The 19,145-nt window shown below is 34.5% G+C and overlaps 3 protein-coding genes across 6 annotated transcripts; all 3 read left to right on the top strand.

The window, feature by feature from the left end:
• Positions 1-2,940: 2,940 nt before the first annotated feature.
• Positions 2,941-7,608, top strand: LOC123208907. Of its 2 annotated transcripts, none has more exons than XM_044626537.1 (3): positions 2,941-3,265; positions 4,334-7,022; positions 7,123-7,608. In XM_044626537.1, the coding sequence occupies exons 2-3, from the start codon at positions 4,470-4,472 to the stop codon at positions 7,414-7,416; spliced, it is 2,847 nt and encodes a 948-aa protein (XP_044482472.1). In that variant the 5' UTR covers positions 2,941-3,265; positions 4,334-4,469; the 3' UTR covers positions 7,417-7,608. The 2 variants fall into 2 exon arrangements, with proteins under 2 accessions (XP_044482472.1, XP_044482473.1); XM_044626538.1 differs by lacking the exon at positions 2,941-3,265 and having other exon boundaries at positions 4,468-4,609; positions 4,699-7,022.
• Positions 7,609-7,693: 85 nt separating this feature from the next.
• LOC123208909 (phosphatidylinositol:ceramide inositolphosphotransferase 3) lies at positions 7,694-11,966 on the top strand. 3 transcript variants are annotated; one of them, XM_044626540.1, is made up of 11 exons: positions 7,694-8,314; positions 8,833-8,922; positions 9,397-9,483; positions 9,579-9,647; positions 9,811-9,891; positions 10,343-10,414; positions 10,545-10,605; positions 10,699-10,801; positions 10,972-11,067; positions 11,159-11,205; positions 11,428-11,966. In XM_044626540.1, exons 1-11 carry the CDS (start codon positions 8,282-8,284, stop codon positions 11,556-11,558), a joined length of 870 nt encoding a protein of 289 aa, XP_044482475.1. In that variant the 5' UTR covers positions 7,694-8,281; the 3' UTR covers positions 11,559-11,966. The 3 variants fall into 3 exon arrangements, 2 of the variants coding, with proteins under 2 accessions (XP_044482475.1, XP_044482474.1); XM_044626539.1 differs by lacking the exon at positions 7,694-8,314 and adding an exon at positions 8,331-8,754; XR_006500864.1 differs by lacking the exons at positions 7,694-8,314; positions 10,699-10,801 and adding an exon at positions 8,330-8,754.
• A 3,224-nt stretch (positions 11,967-15,190) lies between these two features.
• LOC123201424 (serine/threonine-protein kinase BSK5-like) lies at positions 15,191-19,012 on the top strand. Its single transcript, XM_044616926.1, has 10 exons — positions 15,191-15,492; positions 15,632-15,846; positions 16,017-16,152; positions 16,436-16,569; positions 16,648-16,753; positions 16,866-16,951; positions 17,088-17,276; positions 17,610-17,777; positions 18,119-18,232; positions 18,511-19,012. Exons 1-10 carry the CDS (start codon positions 15,411-15,413, stop codon positions 18,751-18,753), a joined length of 1,473 nt encoding a protein of 490 aa, XP_044472861.1. The 5' UTR covers positions 15,191-15,410; the 3' UTR covers positions 18,754-19,012.
• Positions 19,013-19,145: the final 133 nt, after the last annotated feature.

Below are 19,145 nucleotides of genomic sequence, written 5' to 3' on the forward strand. Positions count from 1 at the left end.
AGGTCCAAAACAGCCAATTTTTCAACCCAAAAAAATCTAGTTATTCATTTAAAATTTTAATTTATTTTAAACTACCATTTATATCATTTTAAACAAATACATTTAGACACTATAATCGATTGTGCTAGTCCCTAAATTAGCAATGTCTAAACTAAAAAAGTCTAATTTAAAGGCACAACCAACAGTTTTAAATTTTTGATAGATCAACTCCAAAAACATAAAAAAAGCTCACAAGTCACAACCTAAAGGGTTATGGGTTGTGTCTTAAGTCTTGTTTTTCGATGGGTCAATATAATTCACAATACTTATATTTTCAAGGGTCTTTACCCTACCCAACATAACCAATAAGCTCGATAGGCAAGCCAAATAAAACACAACACGTCTCAAACTACAAACGTGTCTAGGCTCTAGAGACATTTAACTCATTTACGAATGACAATGTTAATTTTCAAACTAAAATAAGAGAATGGTTCTCATGTAAAACCTTAGGGGTGAGATGGAACAAATTCTAGATAAATTAACATATAAATATCAACCACCACAACACTCAGCATATTTTCTTTTTCTCTGCAGTAAAATAAGAATAAGAGACGTGAAACTCCGCACCAAAATTTACCAAATTTGGAGATAAATATTTGATAAAATCAAGATTCAAATATTATACACTCGGATGTAGTACTCTGCTACTTGTTTTGACTTTGTTTGTCACATGCACACAGCAACACACAAATTGACAAATCTTGTAACAACCAAAGCCCATAAATCAATACACGGGGAGAGTTGACAATAAATTTGAAGGCCTGCAGAGTCTTTGCTTCATCGGTTAATCAAAAGAGGAATCTGATTGATGACGGGGATACAACATTTTTTAACCATTGATTTTTGTGGAGTAAATTCCATTTCCCACCCAAGGTTTAGCCAAACTACAGGTCCCACCTCCTTGATTCTTAGACTATTTTTTAACCCAAAACACAATTTCATAAAAAAAAAAAAAAAAACTTAGGGTAGAAGACATAAAGTCATTTTACCTTTTCCAAATTAAAAAAAGAAAATTATAGGTAACTCTAACTATCCAATCACATATTTATAAATATAATTTGATTTAATTTGATTTAAATTATATTTTTATTTATATTACACTTTAAGGGTGTTATTTAAATTAAATTTAACTAAATTGCCTATAACTATTTGTAGGGATAATATAATAATTTTTAAAAATAAAATAATTAAAGATAATATATATATTTTTTTTAATGAAATTGAGTTTGTAGCTTTACAAGTTAATGATCGTAATTTGCAGATAACTTACTCATTTTTGTGATTAATTACAAAATAAAATATTTTGCTTTATTAGATATTTTTAAGGCTAAAAGATTTATTACCCCGTAAGGTTTGATGTATTTTTAAACTCTCATATATTAAATTTAAAAAAATTAAATACCTGTTTATAAATTGTTAAAATTAATAAAATTCATCACTAATAAATATTAAAAAAAGTAGATTTTTTTCTCTTCTTTATTTTAAAAACTCACAATTTTTCTTCAATTTAAATTTTAAAAAGTTGTAATTTTCTTTTAAGGTTTCAATCTTTTTCTTCCGTTTTTAGTGACCGAACTTCGATCGAGACCGTGTTCATCCCGTCCTTCTCCCTCATTCATTAATAGCAAAAAAAGTCTTGATGCATGATGAATTGAAACCACCCTTAGACAATGAAAGCACATGGTAGACACCAATTTGATGGAATTGCATCTTCTTTTTTTTTCATCCAAAACCAAATCAACATAAGCACATCTGATTTCTCATCATTCAAAGCCAATTTAATGAAGACAACAACAAATTGTCTTGATATATGATTTTACGATTTTGGCTTTGGATGAGTCATCTTTGATTTGTTGTGTGTCGGGGGTTCTTCATCTATCATCAGTCGTCGTTATTTGCAACAAAAGGAGAAGGATTGGATGAAAGTGGTCTTAGTTGAACTCCGATCATTGGAAGAGGAAGGAAAATATTGAAATCCTAAAGAAAAATATAATTTTTTAAAATCTAGGTTAAGAGAAAATTATGAATTTTTAAAATAAATAAGAAAAAATGAGATTATATTTTATTTTTTAATATTTATTGATGAAATAATAATTATTTCTTTAGATTTATCAAAATTTTTAATTTTAATAATTGATAAATAAATATTTAAATTTTAAAAAATTAACGAGGGAGGGTTAGAGAACACACCAACCGCAGGGCAAAAACAAGTCTTTTGGCTTATTTTTAAACATAAAATGCAATGAATCATTCGCCTTTCGATCTAACATGTCATAATAACAGCATATGGATTAAAGCTATCTTTTTTCATCACTTTTCTTTTTTCACTTCTTTTCTTATATCCACTTCCCTTTAGACTTTAAAAGTAACACTTTTAGGAGCCAAGTTATGTTAATTTTCTTTGACACGCTCCAGTTTCTCTCGTTCAATCAAATCCGCGTCAGCCAGTGCCACGTGGCAGAGAATCATCCAGTCATACTACAATAAATAAAACTTTTAGGCAACCAAAATTAATATCAACCGTTGAACCACCTAGAAAAAGACAAAACGAGAGCTTTTCATCACATTAACTTCCCAACTCTACCATCACTACCGTACATTCAACATCCCTGACCCTACCACCCACCACTTGATCAAAATTTTCACAAAACAACCACAAACCCCTAAACTTTTAATAATTTGGAAATGAGCAACTGAAGAGGTTCTTTTGTTATTTTCTAAAATATGATGGGTTTTAATGTATTTAACAAAACTGTTTAAGGAATAATAGCGAGGACAAATAAATAAGGGTGGAAAGTGGGGTCCAGAAAATACCCGCCTGGCTTTACCGTGATGTGACCACCTGATTAACTGGTCTTTGTTTCGGCCGTCTGATGACAACGATCTCCATCTCTCTTTTTTCCCCCTTCTCTCAACACTTACGAATTCACTTATTTGACTAAGCTTCTACTGTAAAAAAAAAAAATTGCACTAAACTAGAGAGACCGAGTGAGCAGCAGTAGCCATGAAAAAACTCTCCTGAAAGTCTTGTGTTTGGCTTTTGGAGAAGGAAATAGTTAGGAGGTCGTTGTCTGGTTTCTTTCTATTGCTGAATGATAACACTTTGCTTTGTTTTCTGATCTCTCTGTTTGAGTGATGGTGCACCGACACGTATTGTCTCTGCTCAGCGACGTTGGAGGTTCTATTAACGGCGTTTTTCGCCTCTTCATTTCATAAGCTGACTCTGGTACGAGTTTTTTTCTAATTGTATGAAGCTTTTATCGGTAGGAAGCGGCGAGAAAGATAATTTGAAGAAAATTCTCTGATTGGTTTGCTGCAATATTTTGTCTTCTAATTTTATCTTTAATTTGGATCCATTTATTATTTTATAATTCTGAATCAGTTTCAAGCCATTAGAAACGTCATGGTTATGTAGTGTTAACTTTATTGAACTAAAATTCTTTGTTCTTTTCTCTTTTGTTCTTTGTTTCAGTTTTCTTTTTCATTTATTTCAAACAATGATGTACTCTATTTTTCAATGAAACGAAGGGGAAAGTGCTTTACGAAAGCTTTTTTTTTTTTTTCTAATTTTGAAAACTGATTGCCTCTTGTTTTCAAGTTTTAATAGTGGATGCTCGTCCTGCCTTATCTGGATATCTTCTTTTTTGTGCGGTTCAAGGACCACTGCATTTTTTTTTTTTAATTTTTGGTTATTTTTCTCTTTATGCATTCCTTATAGTGTCTACTTGCACCCATTTTTGAATTATTGGCCGTGCAAGCTGGAAGCTGTAGTTGCAACATTGTCATGTTATGAAATTGATGAAGAAATAAAAATGTGAAGAGCATAAGAAAAAATTGTGACCACAGGATTTTGAAAATATTCCGTAGTGGGGACCATATCTAGTTTTGAATCAACGTAATATTGATTAGAAGGTATATTGATGATCATTCAATTTTGTTTATGGAATTGAACTAAAAAAGAATGTACATCAACTCAGTAATCTAAGGCTGTGCAATATGGCACCAGAAAATAGCGGTCTAGGTGGTGAGGAAATATAAAGTGTTAGGAGATTGGAGGAATGTGTTGATCTTTTTCTCCAAGTTGAACTCCTTGGAGCAAATTTGGTTGAAGTTGTGGACCAAACTATCTATTTTTTAGGATGATAAATGCATGTTGTTTAAGGCATAATCGTAAATTTAGTCTCTGAATGGGAGCATAACATCTAAATTTGGTGAAAATATTGCTTCAATATGCTTATAAAGCTGAAAAGTTTTAGCAGGATTTGATGTTATTTTTCAATATGCTTATCTGCAGAGTTGACTCCATCTATGTGAACATTCAGCATCTGCAGCTGTGAAAGTACACTAGGACTTGTCTCAGTGCAAGCTTTTTGCAGAATCTTGAAACATTTAATTTGCTATAGTATCTGAATCAGTTAGCACCAACTGAGATGCAGCTGGAATCGCAACCTATCCAGTCGATGGAATACCGTTTAGAACTCAAAAAGAATTCTAGAGATCAACCACCAATGGGAACTTCTGATAAGACTAAATTCTCCCAAGCAAACCAAAAGAAAGATCTCCCAGACAGGTTCAAACTGGAAAGGCATAATTTGTCATATGCTGATCTCCATCATGAAGTTATAAAAAATATGAAAGATTTTTCCCCTAAATTTTCAGGAAACCTCCAAAAGAAACAGATAGACAGAAAGGGAAACGAAGAAGATGAGCTTGTTAAGTATATGTCAAGAGTACCAAGTTATCTGGAGAAGGGAAAAAATCCGCAAGAGAAAGTTTTAAATGTTGGTGTCCTTGACTGGGGTCGTCTAGAAAAATGGCACTGTAGCCATAAACAGATGCCGCACAAGGGTAGCCGGTCTTCAATATCTGGGAGTAATTTTTCCTCATCCTTCTCAACAGATGCATCTTCTTCCCATTCTAGCAGTGGTTACGTCTCTCCTCCTTGTCAAAAGACACGACATTCATCGCTGCAGTTTCATCTGATGTCGTCATCTATGGACAGCTATTCTCAAGCAGTCAAATCTTCTGGAGATCATGTTCAAAGATTTCCTGATATCATAGATGCCCAGAGTAATAGCTTAAATGTGCAGGGAAAGTTTACTAGTACTGAGAAACCTTTTGGAAAAAACAATGTAGATATGCTAGAGGAGTGCAAGAAAAAAGATTCAAATCCTAAGATTGATCGAGAAAGTGGAACTTTGGCAAATGGGGTGGAATATGAGGTAGCATCATCCACAAAACTGAAAATGAAGACTCAAGATGGTAAGTTTATGAAGAAAACAGAGAAGCTTCAAGAAAGAAAACTGGATGTTGTTGAACAAGATGTTGGAAAACAAAAACCTGTTGTTCTTCTCTTGCCAAAAGATCATTCCAAAAATGATCTTTCTGGAGTATCCAATCTTTCTAATATGACAACAAGGATAGGTCAAAGACCAGCAGAAGATGGACGAAGGAGCTTTTCTGGAAGACCTAAAGATGTTGAACTTGTCTGTGACTTCCCACATTCAAGTCCTGTGCCTTGTAAAGTTGGTCGCAGTGAACACTTACAGATGAAATGGCCTAACTCCACAGATGCAAAGAATGACATCTTCTCATCTGAAAGATCTCATCAGGCACAATCTGCAGCAGAAACAGTCTGTTGGTCTGGAGACAAAAATCTGGAAGACAGGAAATCAACCATAACTATCAACAAGAGCACCTCGAGTGTTCCTTCTGTAGGATTGGATCTGAAAGTGAATAAGGTAGCACCTGAAAAAGTGAGAACCACTTCACCTTTTCGCCGCTTGAGCTTCAGTATGAGTAGGATAAGCAAAAATTCCGGCTCCAAAGAGGCTTCTGCTTTACAACAGTCAAACTCTACATATCTTTCTGCCCATTCTGGTTCAGAGAATTCAGTGGTTTCTTCTCATCTTGATACTTGTGGTGATAAAATTAATTCCACAAACAGAGCCAGGTCAAGCCCATTGAGAAGGTTACTGGATCCAGTACTGAAGCCAAAGGGAGCAAACTGTCATAATATTGGAGACCCATTACCAAAAGACTCGATGTCCAAAGAGAGGACCTCTAAACATTCTGATGAACAACCATATTCTTCTTCATCCATGGCTGCACCATCAGGAAGAGTTAAAGCTGATATGGCCAGATGCAGAACAATCAATGTTAATGACTCATTACAGGAGAAGCAGCATGGATCACGAGCTGTTCAAGCTCTTTTACGTGTTGCAGTCAAGAATGGCCAGCCTCTGTTTACATTTGCGGTTGATAATGAGCGTGATATTCTTGCAGCTACAATGAAGAAGTTGAGTACTTCAGGAAAGGACTACAGCTGCTGCTACACATTCTTCACCATCCAAGAAGTGAAAAAGAAAAAAGGGAGGTGGCTAAATCATGGAGGCAAAGCCCAAAGTCATGACTTCATCCCTAATGTCGTTGCCCAGATGAATGTTTGTGGATCTCATTTGTCTGAGTTGACTACAGAGAACAATGCGAATCAGTTTAGTGTGAGAGAGTTTGTTCTAGCCTCAGTGCATTTTAGACAGACTGATCAGCAGATGTCAGATTTCGAGCCAAGTGATGAGCTTGCTGCTATTGTTGTCAAGATCCCATTATTATTCAGTAGAAGCTTACTCATAAATGGGTATAAGGGCACTACGCAGGAAGATCTTCGAGAAGTGGGATTAAGAGAGTATTTTCCAGAAGTGACACTTGATTCTGATTCTGGAAAAAAAGTTCAGAATTGGCCTTATGTAGGTTGCCAAGACATCAGTGCCACTATCATACTTCCGAGTGCTGTTCATACAGTACCTAAAAAGGGAGAGCCTTCGTCACTGATCCAACGCTGGAGAACTGGTGGATCATGTGACTGTGGAGGTTGGGACTTGGGTTGCAAACTTAAGATTCTTGCCAACTGGAATCAACTCATGAAGAAAGCAGGTTCATCCAATGCTTGTTCCTCAGAGCATCAATTTGAGCTATTCTCTGAGGTAATTCATTTTTTAAATCTCAAACTAAATTAATTTTAATCCCCTTTTTGAGGTCATTATTGATTGACATGCCTTTTTTCCTTTCAATGCTTATTATCAGGGAGGACAAGAAAAGCATCCTTTATTCACCTTGGCCCCATGTACGGAAGGTATCTATTCGGTCGAGTTCAATTCATCACTAACACTTATACAAGCATTCTCCATTTGTATAGCAGTTTTAGATAGTAGAAATCCGTGTGAGTTTTCTGAATCAAGAAACTTTTTTGAACAAAAAACATGTGGAGAAACTGTGTTAGTAAAAAATGATGGAACCAGGGTTTCTGATCAAAACGAAGGAGAGGTTCCTGCAAGTTATCACTCAGATCCACCCCATTCTCCAGTGGGGCGGGTTTAGTTTCTACTTGCAGATGAAAATAAATCTTGTATAGAATAAAATCTTTGGTGAACTATAGTGAAAATACGCAACAGATCCTCCAGTCCTCTATAGTAGTGGGAAAAGATAAACTACAAAACTTGGGAATTGGGATTATCCTGTATATTGTACTAGTTTTGACAGCAGAAGCAATTTGAGTTTTATTCTTCATCATTGCAAGTGTGCATAGTATTAATACTAATGAAATCATGCTTTCCTGTTTAATGTCGAGGCAATTTTGGGTGCAGATTTCGACTGTCAAAACTGACTTGTGTGCTTTGTACAAAGCCCAAAATTTAGTAACTAGTGGGACGTTACTGGTCTACGGGTAATGTTTATGGCATTAGGGGGTGAATTTGATCAAACAAAAATATGTTAAATATCAGCTTAATTCTAGTAGATAGTCGCTCAAATTAAGCCTGGATTGAGTTTGATCCATCTGAGTTCAATCTGAGTTATCAGCTAGACTCCAGCAACGTTAGATCCAATCTAACCTGCAGAGCAAGTCTTTTTCTTTGGATTGGCTCTAGACAAAAAGATGGGTTTAGGATTTGAGCAACCCAACAATGATATTGACAAGTATGACTTAACATTATAAAAACGAGTGAAACTCATGAATTGTGTTCATATTGAGCTTGATCCATTGCAGTTTATTTTGAGCATTTTCAATTCAAGCTGTGAGACTGGTTAAAGCCACCGGAATCTCCCTAGTTGGTGTGTTAAATTCATCCAATAAAACATTGGCGACTTGAGGCTATGGAAAAGCATAATAGGGGGTATCTGGAGGGCCAAAGATTTCCAAGAAGAAGGCCATTGAAAGGCAGAGAAAACCGCGAAGGATCAAATCATGATTCATGATGATCATATCATCAATCCAACGGTAGATATCCTATCATCGCAAGATACTTTTCTGATTCTTGGTCTATACCAATTGCAAGACCTAATCCAGAATCCTGAAATAATTATAATATTATCACTTTAAAATCATTCGAGATTTTTTAAAATATGTTTCCAACTGCCTCCTTAACAAACACAAAATGACGTACGTTTTTCACTTAAACCATACCGAATCTCTGCGTATTTCATTTGTTCTCATCCTAGATCGCGTTGTTGAATTATTATCATACTAGAGGATTCTATTTGGATTTCCAAGCCGAATTCGAATTCGTACTTTTAGAAGTTTATCAGGAGACAATATACTATAAATTCGATGAAGCATCGTTTTTTTGAATTTTATGTTTTTGTTTTGATTGATGTCGAAGTCATAACTTAAGCTTGGATTCTGCAATGCTGGTTTACGTTGATCGTGAGGCTCCTAAGGTTTCTCTTTCTCTGCCTTTTTATTTTCCTGGAGAAGCCTTTTCTTATTTTTGTTAATTTCATTGTTGTCATGTGAAGCTATGGAGGAAGATTTGTGCAGAAACGACTGTAGAGGTTTCGCTTCTTGCAGAAAACTGGAAGATTATTCTAGCTGGACTTATCTTCCAGGTTTTTTTGTTTGATTTAAATTTTCTATTTTTAAATTTTTGCGGTGAAGTGCTATTATTTTAGCTTTTTCGAGGCATGGTTACATATTAGGTACTTTGCTGTGACTTGATTTGATGTAATTTAGTGAGCTTGCTGCGAACTTTTTTTTCTTTTTCTCAAAGAAACTAAACAACTGGAATATGACGATTAAGAATAATCATGGAAATTTAGAGCTGTTTTTCCCTTTCGAGACAGTTTTTAGTTTTCTCGATTTAAAACTTGGTTCTTAACAATTTTTTGGAGATTGTTTTCTTGGAAGTTGTCTCATAATATACCTGATTTTCATGATAGTTATTGTGAGATTTTATCAGCTCAAATATTAACATAGACCTTCTATTCTGATTCTTGAAATATGTTGTTGGAAATGACTTTCAAAACATAAATAAACATGTTTTAGAAGGCAATTCTTATTGTAGAAGTTTCTTTCATTTTCAGTACATTCATGGATTGGCCGCTCATGGAGTTCATTACATACATCGGCCAGGACCACTGCTGCAGGATTCTGGATTCCTTCTTCTTCCTGTGGGAACCACCTCTGGCCAGTTTGGTGTCATTATGACTTTTGTGGTGTTGAAATTATAGTAATTATTATTTCCATTATTTTTATGTGATTTTAGGAACTTGGTCAAGATAAATCTTATATCAGTGAGACTGTATTCAGCTTCATGTTTGGTTCCTTTGTTTTGGTAGGTTTTATGTTGCCCTTTTCTTACTTACTTTAGATTGCACTATAATCTATATTAACTTTGTTATTATTACATTTGTGAAGTTCATTAAACCTGAACATTGCAGGATGCTTATATAAAACTTAGTTTTTAATTGGTTCAATATGTTTTGATGCTGTGGCAGTGGACTTTTCACCCATTCCTTTTCCAGAGCAAGAGGATATGTACAGTTCTGATATGGTGCAGGGTCCTTATTTATCTAGTTGTAAGTACTGATTACAGTGTTGGTTTAATTTGCTTATTGTGATAATTTTTTTTTTCCATACTTTAGATGTTCCCAATTGATTCAAAGACATACATGAGGTGGGACCAGTTGATGGGTCCACATTTCTTACTTCAGGAGACTTGATTGATACAATATTTATTTATTTATTGCAAAATACTCGACTAAGAGTAGTAGTCATGATATTCTGCATGGATATTTGACCTGAAGAAGTTGTTATCTTAATCTTGGCATTATTATTATTTCATTAATGAAACTATTACCCTTCTCGCTGTTTCTTCTTATTTGTACATTATTGACTGATGACTGATATATATATATATATATATATATATATATATATATATCTGAGATTAGGGTAATGCTGAAAACTTTTGTTGTTGTCCTGCTACATTTGTCTGACAATTTCTTTAGGCATATTTTGTATTTTTAGGTTTCCCAAATACTTCGGATAATTACATTCTATTCAACTCAGCTTCCTGGTCCAAATTATCATTGTCGTGAGGTAATCTTCAAAACGCTTTGTGTGTTGTCAGTTTGATGTGAGTGTTCTATGTGGAACTGTCTAAACAAATTTTTTTCTTAACTTACTGTCAAAGCAACTATTAACAAAAATGTAAAATTGTCTCTTTCAGGGATCAAAATTTGCTAGACTTCCCCATCCAGAGAATGCACTTGATGTGCTCTTTATCAATTGTTAGTCCTATGATGTTAAACTTTTCCCGGTTTCAGCTCTTTTAATTGGTTAATCAACTCTATGATGCTCATCTGATTCATATTAACGTGCAGTTCCCAGTGGATTATTGTATGGTTGTGGTGATTTGATTTTTTCTTCTCACATGATTTTCACTTTGATATTTGTGCGTACATATTGCAAATATGGTACAAAAAGGTAATACATCTTAATCACATCATGCTATGAACTTTGATGTCTCTGGTTATATCAATTATTGTACAAATATCTGGTGTTAATGCCTGGTAGAAAAGTGTTGCGATTTATATCAGGTTTATCGGTTTTGTTAGTCCAAACTTTTAGCTTGATATCATGTGATATTATTGCAGGTACATCAAGCAGTTTGCTTGGTTGCTTGCTCTGATTCAGAGCCTCCTGATTATAGCATCTCGCAAGCACTACACAGTTGACATTGTTGTTGCATGGTAAAAGCAAGTTCCCTATCTGCTAATCAATAAGAACTCCATGTAAAAAATTGCTCTTACTAATGGTTCTCAAGTTGTTTACTTGTCACAGGTATACTGTAAATTTGATAGCTTTTTTTGTGGACAAAAAACTGCCAGGTCAGTGTTCACAACAATATCATTATTTATTTCATTTGTTGAGGTATACCTGAAAATGGTTTGAAGAGCATCATCTTTTATAAAAGCGGGTGGATTTTTTAATATTCACTTCTTTGCATGAGGAAGTTCTAATGCCTCTGAATATTCAGTATACTTGTTTGGAATAGTTATAAGTTCCATTCCAGGCAATGTTTGTAAAAAGCTGCCTTATATTCATTTCAGAATTGCCTGAACGATCTGCTGCATCCTCATCACTGCCACTACTACCTTTGAGCATCCGAGAAAAGGATGGGAAGAACAAAGATGAACACCATAGATTATTTAATGGGACTTCTGGGACCAATGCAAATTGAGCACGAGTTATTAGCATATTCCCCAATCACCTTATCATATAATCTGCTGGATGCTTTTCTTGTGACTTAACGGTAATCGTTAAATAATGTCTATGACTATGGTAGAATACAGGTGAATGGCTAGTTTAAAATTAGGAACATAGTCAGGGATAAGTAGTACTTTGATGCAGCACATGCTGAAGATAGCTGTGCTGTTGCCACGGATTGAACTTGTGCCAAAATCACAAGTGCATTCTCAACCCAATAATCCGAAGAAACCTCATTTGTATTTTCCTTTGTTTTCCAGAAATAGAACAAAATGTCTTATAGTTTCCCTAGTTTTTTTTTTTTTTGGTCATTTACTGATATTCATCTTGGAGTCATGGAAAATGGAACATATTTAATAGAGAGACATGGAACTTGAACAGATGTCAGATAGGAAAAGTTAGCATTTTATTGAGAATACAGGGAGAAGATACGGCATGTGATTCCTTGTTTAGGCAAATGAGGGTGGCATGAACTAATGATGCAAATTTAATAATGTTTTGTTAAATGACCCACCACTCTTTAACTTTACACTGAATTCACCATGCCATGTTTTCTTTTTATAGGAAATTGACAATAAGAAATTGGAGACATCATCTGTTACATCACATGTGCCTGCCTTAGTTTTCCTCGCCATCGAAGGGGCTGTTTGCCTTTCCTTTTTGCTCTTATCTTTCTTTATTGACAACATCACATCTCCTCTGCCTGTCCTACCAATATCAAATTTTTATTGGGAAACCAGAAATTACCAATATCACATGACTTACCTTTACTCAAATTATTGAAGTAACGAAGTGGTCCATGGTTTTGAGGCTTTTCTGTTTCAAAATAGGGAAGAATTGGGGTAAATTAATGGAGCTAATACTGAGCTCTCGTGCTTCCCAAACCCAAGAAACTTCATGTTGGAAAGTTCCTAAACACATTCTTTTTACAGTATCTTCTCTCCGTCCGTGCCAAAACCTTGGCCAAAAAAAGTAGCTTCAATTAAATTATATAATTATGTGCATACACACACACACGCCTTCCCACCCCCTCTCCTCATTTCTTTGCTTTGCCCATGTGAGGTTTGTTGCATTGCATGCACTAAACAAGCCTATCTTGAGTCATTCTTGTGTCAATTTTGCTGTGAAGGTTGGTCAAGATGAATGTATCTGTCCTCCTTTATTAATTTCTTTCTTCATCATTTGAGGCATGTCTTTGCTGAAGCTTCCGCACTATTCTTTAATCTCATCGATTTTTCATTTGATTCTTTTACTGGCATTCTCATTTTTGGGGCACCACAATATCTCAGTGCATTATCTTGCTTGCTTGTTTGTCTCAACACATTGTTTTTTGATCCTTCCAACACCCTTTCATACTTCATGTTGTGCTACATTGTGAGCTCAAAGTTGCTGGCATTATCATGTTCGAGGTCCAATTCACCTAAGATTAATAATTAAGCACTTTGTGTAAAGTATGAAAAACAAAATATATCTATAAAATATATATATATTTTTTTGACAAGAATAAAAACGTAAAATCACCAAGAGAAAAACCCAAAAGCATATCTCGATTGAAAGCAATCAAGTTGACAAAGACCCGAATACCATCAAGGGAAAACGGTAAAGAATAAAAAATATAATTATAAATATAATTGTAATATTGAAACAAAAAAGAGGAGACATCTAATCTGAGTGGTGATATCGAATCATAAAACATCCAATAAAGGCAGAGCATGAAATTGACAACCACGATGCTTACTAATTGTGGCTTGAAAGTCTTACACTTTCGCTCTCTCTTTCAGCTTTTCTGTTCCCTAGACAAATTTAAGGTAGATCACATTTTCCTACCCAAGGTTCACCTTACCCATCCTTTCAACACCATTTTTTTGCACCCAGCGTTAAAATTTAGAGGTTAGTTTTCAGTGATAGTAGAATATTAGTTAATATGTCTCACTAGCAGAAGTGTTAAAACGATTTAATTGAATAAATTTTGTATACTTCTTATGTAATGGTACGTGATGAATTTATACATATGTAACACTACATACAAGAAAAATAAATAATAGGAAAATTAGGCCCATACTTAGAGGTTTGGTTGACTTACTATCTAATAAATTTATTGTAAGATGTAAACGTGTTTATAATATTAAAATTCGTACGGATAACTCAATGGAACATTATAAAGTTCGATTAGTGGGGAAGAATTTTACTCAAGAATATGACATTAATTATAAGGAGACTTTTGCTCTAGTCACTCGTATCACTTTGGTTCGTAGTCTTATAACAGTTACTAATACCCATCAAAACTAAAGAAGTTTGAGAGTAATATATTGGTTGATAATCTCACAGATAAACGTTCTACTATTGATTATTGCTTCTTTCTAGATGATTCTTTTATCTCTTAGTGTTTGAAGAAACAAATAGTTGTTTCTCATTCTAGTATAAAAGTATAGTATAAACATTTATTGTTCATACTCTTTTGATCTTCGTATCATATCTTAAGTGATTTTGGGTAAAGTAGTTCTTACAACTACTTAAACAATCAATTGTATTTTCACTACAGTGATTAATAATCAAAGTCTTTATGAGTGGTTGTATGGTTAAACTCGTGACTATAATATTTTTAAAATTTTTGGATCTACTTGTATTGTTTTTCTATAAGAAGGATGGAAAAATATTGTTTTGAAACTAAAAGCAAAGGGGAATATCAATAAGGCAAACCTGAGGTGGGAAATGTTATTATGCCTAAAACTTTAATCCTCCCTCTGCAAATCATGACAATGACTTACCTTATTTAAATCATCAAAAATTCCAACTATTTTTTTACATTAATTTTAATTTATTCTTATATTTTATAAATTCCTTTGAATATTAGTTTACCTCTTTTTCCAATCTGACCCACTCCAATACCATCCTTTTTTCCACCGATTCAATTTCATCTTCTCATACTATACCAGTATAGTTTGTCGTTGACATTTACTCTATATATATATATAAATAAAAATAAAACAAATTTTAACTAATTAAATTTTAAAGAATTATAAAATTATCAAAATTTTTGCTATTAACACACATTTATTTTACACAAATTTATATATATTTATGTATATCATCATATAATTTAGTATTATTTTATTTTAAATTTAAAATTACTCAATCATATTATGATACATATAAATATATATATATATTTATGTATCTATAATAAGTACACATAATTTTATTATTTATTTTAATATACAAATCATTAGTGAGCAATGAAATATTAATAAATATAGTATGAGTTAAATAGAGAAAAAACATGTCATTTTGATTTATATATTACGAGATTGAGAGAAAAACTAATAGTGAAAAGGAATGCGATCGTTGTCAACTCCAATAGTTGACAGTGATAGTTAAAAAAATTTTAAAAAAAAATTATTAATTTTTAAATTTTAAGAGTTAAAAAATTTATTAAAATTTTAAATTTAAAAAAGATATTATAAATTTTTAATAATTTTATTAAATAATATTTTCATCTTTTACTTCTGCTTTAAATTTTACTATACAAACAATTATTTGGGTTTTAGAAATCAACTAAACCTTGCGTGGCAATTAGTCTTTTGGCCTTTCTTAAAAATATGAAAACGGAGAGAGAAACCTTGGATCTAGAAAGTGTCCTTTTTTATATTCTCTCGCTTTCTCTCTTCCCAAACACACTGCCTGTTTTACGGTCATATTTTGCTCACTCTTTTTCCCTCTCTTCGCTATACTCTCTCTTTCTCTCTCAATTCTTGCTTCCTATAAGGTGAAAAAAGTTTTATTTATAAAAAACCAAACAGAAAGAGCTCCACTTACGTAATCGCCAATGGGAGCTCGGTGCTCCAAGTTGTCTCTCTGCTGGTGGCCGTCAAGTCTCAAGTCAAACCTCCATGACTCCTCGGATCTCGGTAAGTTAATAAAGCTTCAACTTTCACTTTTTTTCTCTAGAAAATCTCATGTTTCCCCGAGAAAGTTCATGTTAAGACTTTCCAACTTTAAGAGCATGAAACTTCTGCTGCGTGTGATTGTATGTTTTTGGATTGGTAGAGAATGGGAGCGCTGACGCTTTGCCGGCTTACCGGGAGTTTAGTTTGGACCAACTGAGAGCTGCCACGTCAGGATTCTGTTCGGACAACATAGTCTCGGAGCACGGAGAGAAAGCACCTAATGTGGTTTATAAAGGGAAGCTTGCTGATGAAGATCGCTTGATTGCCATCAAACGTTTCAGTAGATCGGCGTGGTCAGATTCAAGACAATTCCTTGTTCGTGCCCACCTCTTTCTAACTCTTTACTCAGCAACCAATCTACGTTTTTGGTTTCAACTGTCATAAGCAAACAGAAGCCTAACCAAACAGTGCTTCCTAGACAATAACATGCTAATTTTAAGTAATGATTAATTTTCTTTCCTTGGTCAAATTATTTTGTGATATAGGAGGAGGCAAAAGCAGTGGGGCAGTTGAGGAGCGAGAGGTTGGCGAATTTGATAGGTTGTTGCTGCGAAGGAGAGGAGAGATTACTTGTGGCTGAGTTTATGCCCAATGAGACTCTATCGAAGCATTTGTTTCATTGTAAATAATCTTCACTAATCGCTCTCTTTGTTTTTATGTACCATTCTTGTTTGGTTTGCTTATTTATTTGCTAGTTTGAGCTTCATTGCAGCCTTTTGGAATATTTAACCAAAAATACTCTATACTGATGGATGGGCCTGTAGTACATATACTAAATTACCTCCTTTATTTGGTACTGATATTGTTTACGGCGTGGAAAGTTTTTAAGCAAGAAAAATTTCTTTCTGGAATGTGCCTTTATTAAAGTTTTTAATTTTTTTTCTCTATTGGTTGAAATATTCAGGGGAGAACCAACCCATGAAATGGTCAATGAGGCTGAGAGTAGCTCTTTATCTGGCGCAAGCGCTGGAATATTGCGGCGGTAAAGGGAGGGCATTATATCACGACCTTAATGCTTACAGAATTCTGTTTGATCAGGTACTTTAGCTTGTAGCTTTTGTCAAAAAGTTGTCTATTCTTTTGTAGGCCAATCCTAATAGTGTTAGCACTGAACAGGACGGCAATCCCAGACTCTCCACCTTTGGCCTTATGAAGAATAGTAGAGATGGCAAGAGCTACAGTACGAACTTGGCTTTTACACCTCCAGAATACTTGAGAACGGGTAATTGCTGCTACAAAACAGGGTTTCTGCTTTCAATTTTGTTCATTGGACACTCTAATATGTGAGCTTCTGTTTCTTCAAGTTGGTTGATGTTGATATTTCTTTATGGTAGGAAGGGTAATTCCCGAGAGTGTTGTTTACAGCTTTGGCACCTTGTTGCTTGATCTTCTTAGTGGCAAACACATTCCCCCAAGTCATGTAAATGCTTCTTCTTTGTATTTTACTTCACTTAAATTAGAGGGTTTCCCTATAAACTGTTCTGTGCAGTTATGTCAAAATTATTCAGCTAAAGTAAATTTATGCTTTTCTCAATACTTAAATTTTTTTTTGGCAGGCTCTTGACCTCATACGCGGAAAAAATTTTCTGATGCTGATGGACTCATGCTTGGAGGGTCATTTCTCAAATGATGATGGAACTGAACTAGTGCGGTTAGCATCGCGGTGTTTGCAGTATGAGCCTCGTGAAAGGCCAAATGCCAAGTCTCTTGTGGCATCTCTCTTGCCTCTTCAGAAAGAAACTGAGGTACGCCAAATTCTTTGAAAGATTTAATTCCTACTCATATCCCTACCCATAACTGCAAGGTATCTCATTTAATATCTTCCAAAGTCTCGTGAAGCTAATAGAGTGTTTACTTTTGACAAGCTTACCATAATGTTAAGCTGTCGGAAGAAATTGTGAGCTATATTTAGTAAATGTTACTGGTTGGACTATGAGAAATCTCTCATAAAACCTGAAGGCTGAATTATTTATACTAAGTAAACATGTTTGATTGCTGATATATACTTTTCAAGGCTAGTGCATCTAAATTGATTTCCTTGAAAATAATAATAATCAAATTTTGTTGCTCTGTAACAGGTTCCATCATACACTTTGATGGGTATTTCACATGGAACTGCATCCTTAAAGCAACAAACAGTAACTTTAACACCTCTTGGTGATGCTTGTTCAAGACTGGACTTTACTGCAATACATGAATTATTGGAGAAGGTTGGATACAAGGATGATGAGGGAATTGCAAGTGAGGTTAGTAATCTCTAATTATAGGGCTCTTTTATTGCAAACTGGTGCCAAAGGAGAAGTAAAAGAAATGACTGAATAAGTTCGCTACGCAGTTTGTGACTCACAGATCAATTCTGAGTTTCTATATTTATTCTATATAGAACCCCATACACAATTTGCTTGTAGATTACTCTATATTGATGGGCCCTTCTGTTATAATTATTTTAGGAGATGTCAGGAGTGCTTTTCAAAGTATATTGATTATTTGATTTAGTAACCACAGAATTGTCCCACAGAACTTTAACCCCATTCCTCATGCATCTGTTTCCTTACAAGTGTCTCCTTGGAAATTATTTGCCTTGCAGCTTTCTTTCCAAGTGTGGACAGATCAAATTCAAGAGACATTAAATTCTAAGAAACGCGGTGATGCTGCTTTTCGAGCTAAAGACTTTCCCACTGCCATTGAATGCTACGCACATGTAAGTCATCTATTTAACAAAAGGTTAATCTGAAGGCACTCTCTATCACTTATTGAGGACTGCTATGCTACCATTTATATGATTAAAGCATTAATGATATTTACTTCCTCTCTAAGAATGTCCTGTAAGACACATTATCAATAAAACCCTTATTCAGGACAAACTGTAGTTACTCTGTCCACACCTAGCCATATCGAGACCAGCACTCTGAGCAAAATCCCCGAATTACTTATTCTGTTTTCTACTGACTGGTGAATATGAATTGTTTGTCTATGTAGTTCATCGATGCAGGGACCATGGTATCACCCACTGTGTTTGCCAGACGCTGTTTATGCTACTTGCTCAGTGACATGCCTCAAGAAGCTCTTGGAGATGCAATGCAGGCTCAAGTTGTATCCCCAGAGTGGCCCACTGCCTTGTATCTTCAAGCTGCTGCCCTCTTCAGCCTTGGGATGAATAACGATGCACAGGAAACTCTTAAAGATGGCACAAACTTGGAAGCCGAAAAACATAGAAACTGAACACGTAAATAGGCATTTGTTTTGGTTATTTTATTTGTTTTTATTTTTATTTTTTGGTTAAGAAAAGATCATATTAACAAGGAACAAGAAGTCCTAAAAAGAGATTCAAAAACAATCTAAGCTCGTCTTGTCTCCTTTTTATTTTTCCCTTGTATCTATCTGTTTTCTACCTCTTTCTATTTCCCTTTTTGGCACCACAGGATTAGTTGTAATATTTATATGTTTATGTTGGTGAATGCTTCCGTTTTATCTCTCTCAATCTAGGATCAGAAGTCCCTTATTCTCATCTGTAGCATATTTTTGTCAGGGATGATGGCCAATGGATTTTTGAGCTTGGCAACAGGTAAGCTAGACTTTTGAATGTTGAATACTAGAACATTTTAATGGGGATG

Source organism: Mangifera indica, chromosome 2, assembly GCF_011075055.1.
Source record: "Mangifera indica cultivar Alphonso chromosome 2, CATAS_Mindica_2.1, whole genome shotgun sequence".
NCBI lineage: Eukaryota > Viridiplantae > Streptophyta > Magnoliopsida > Sapindales > Anacardiaceae > Mangifera > Mangifera indica.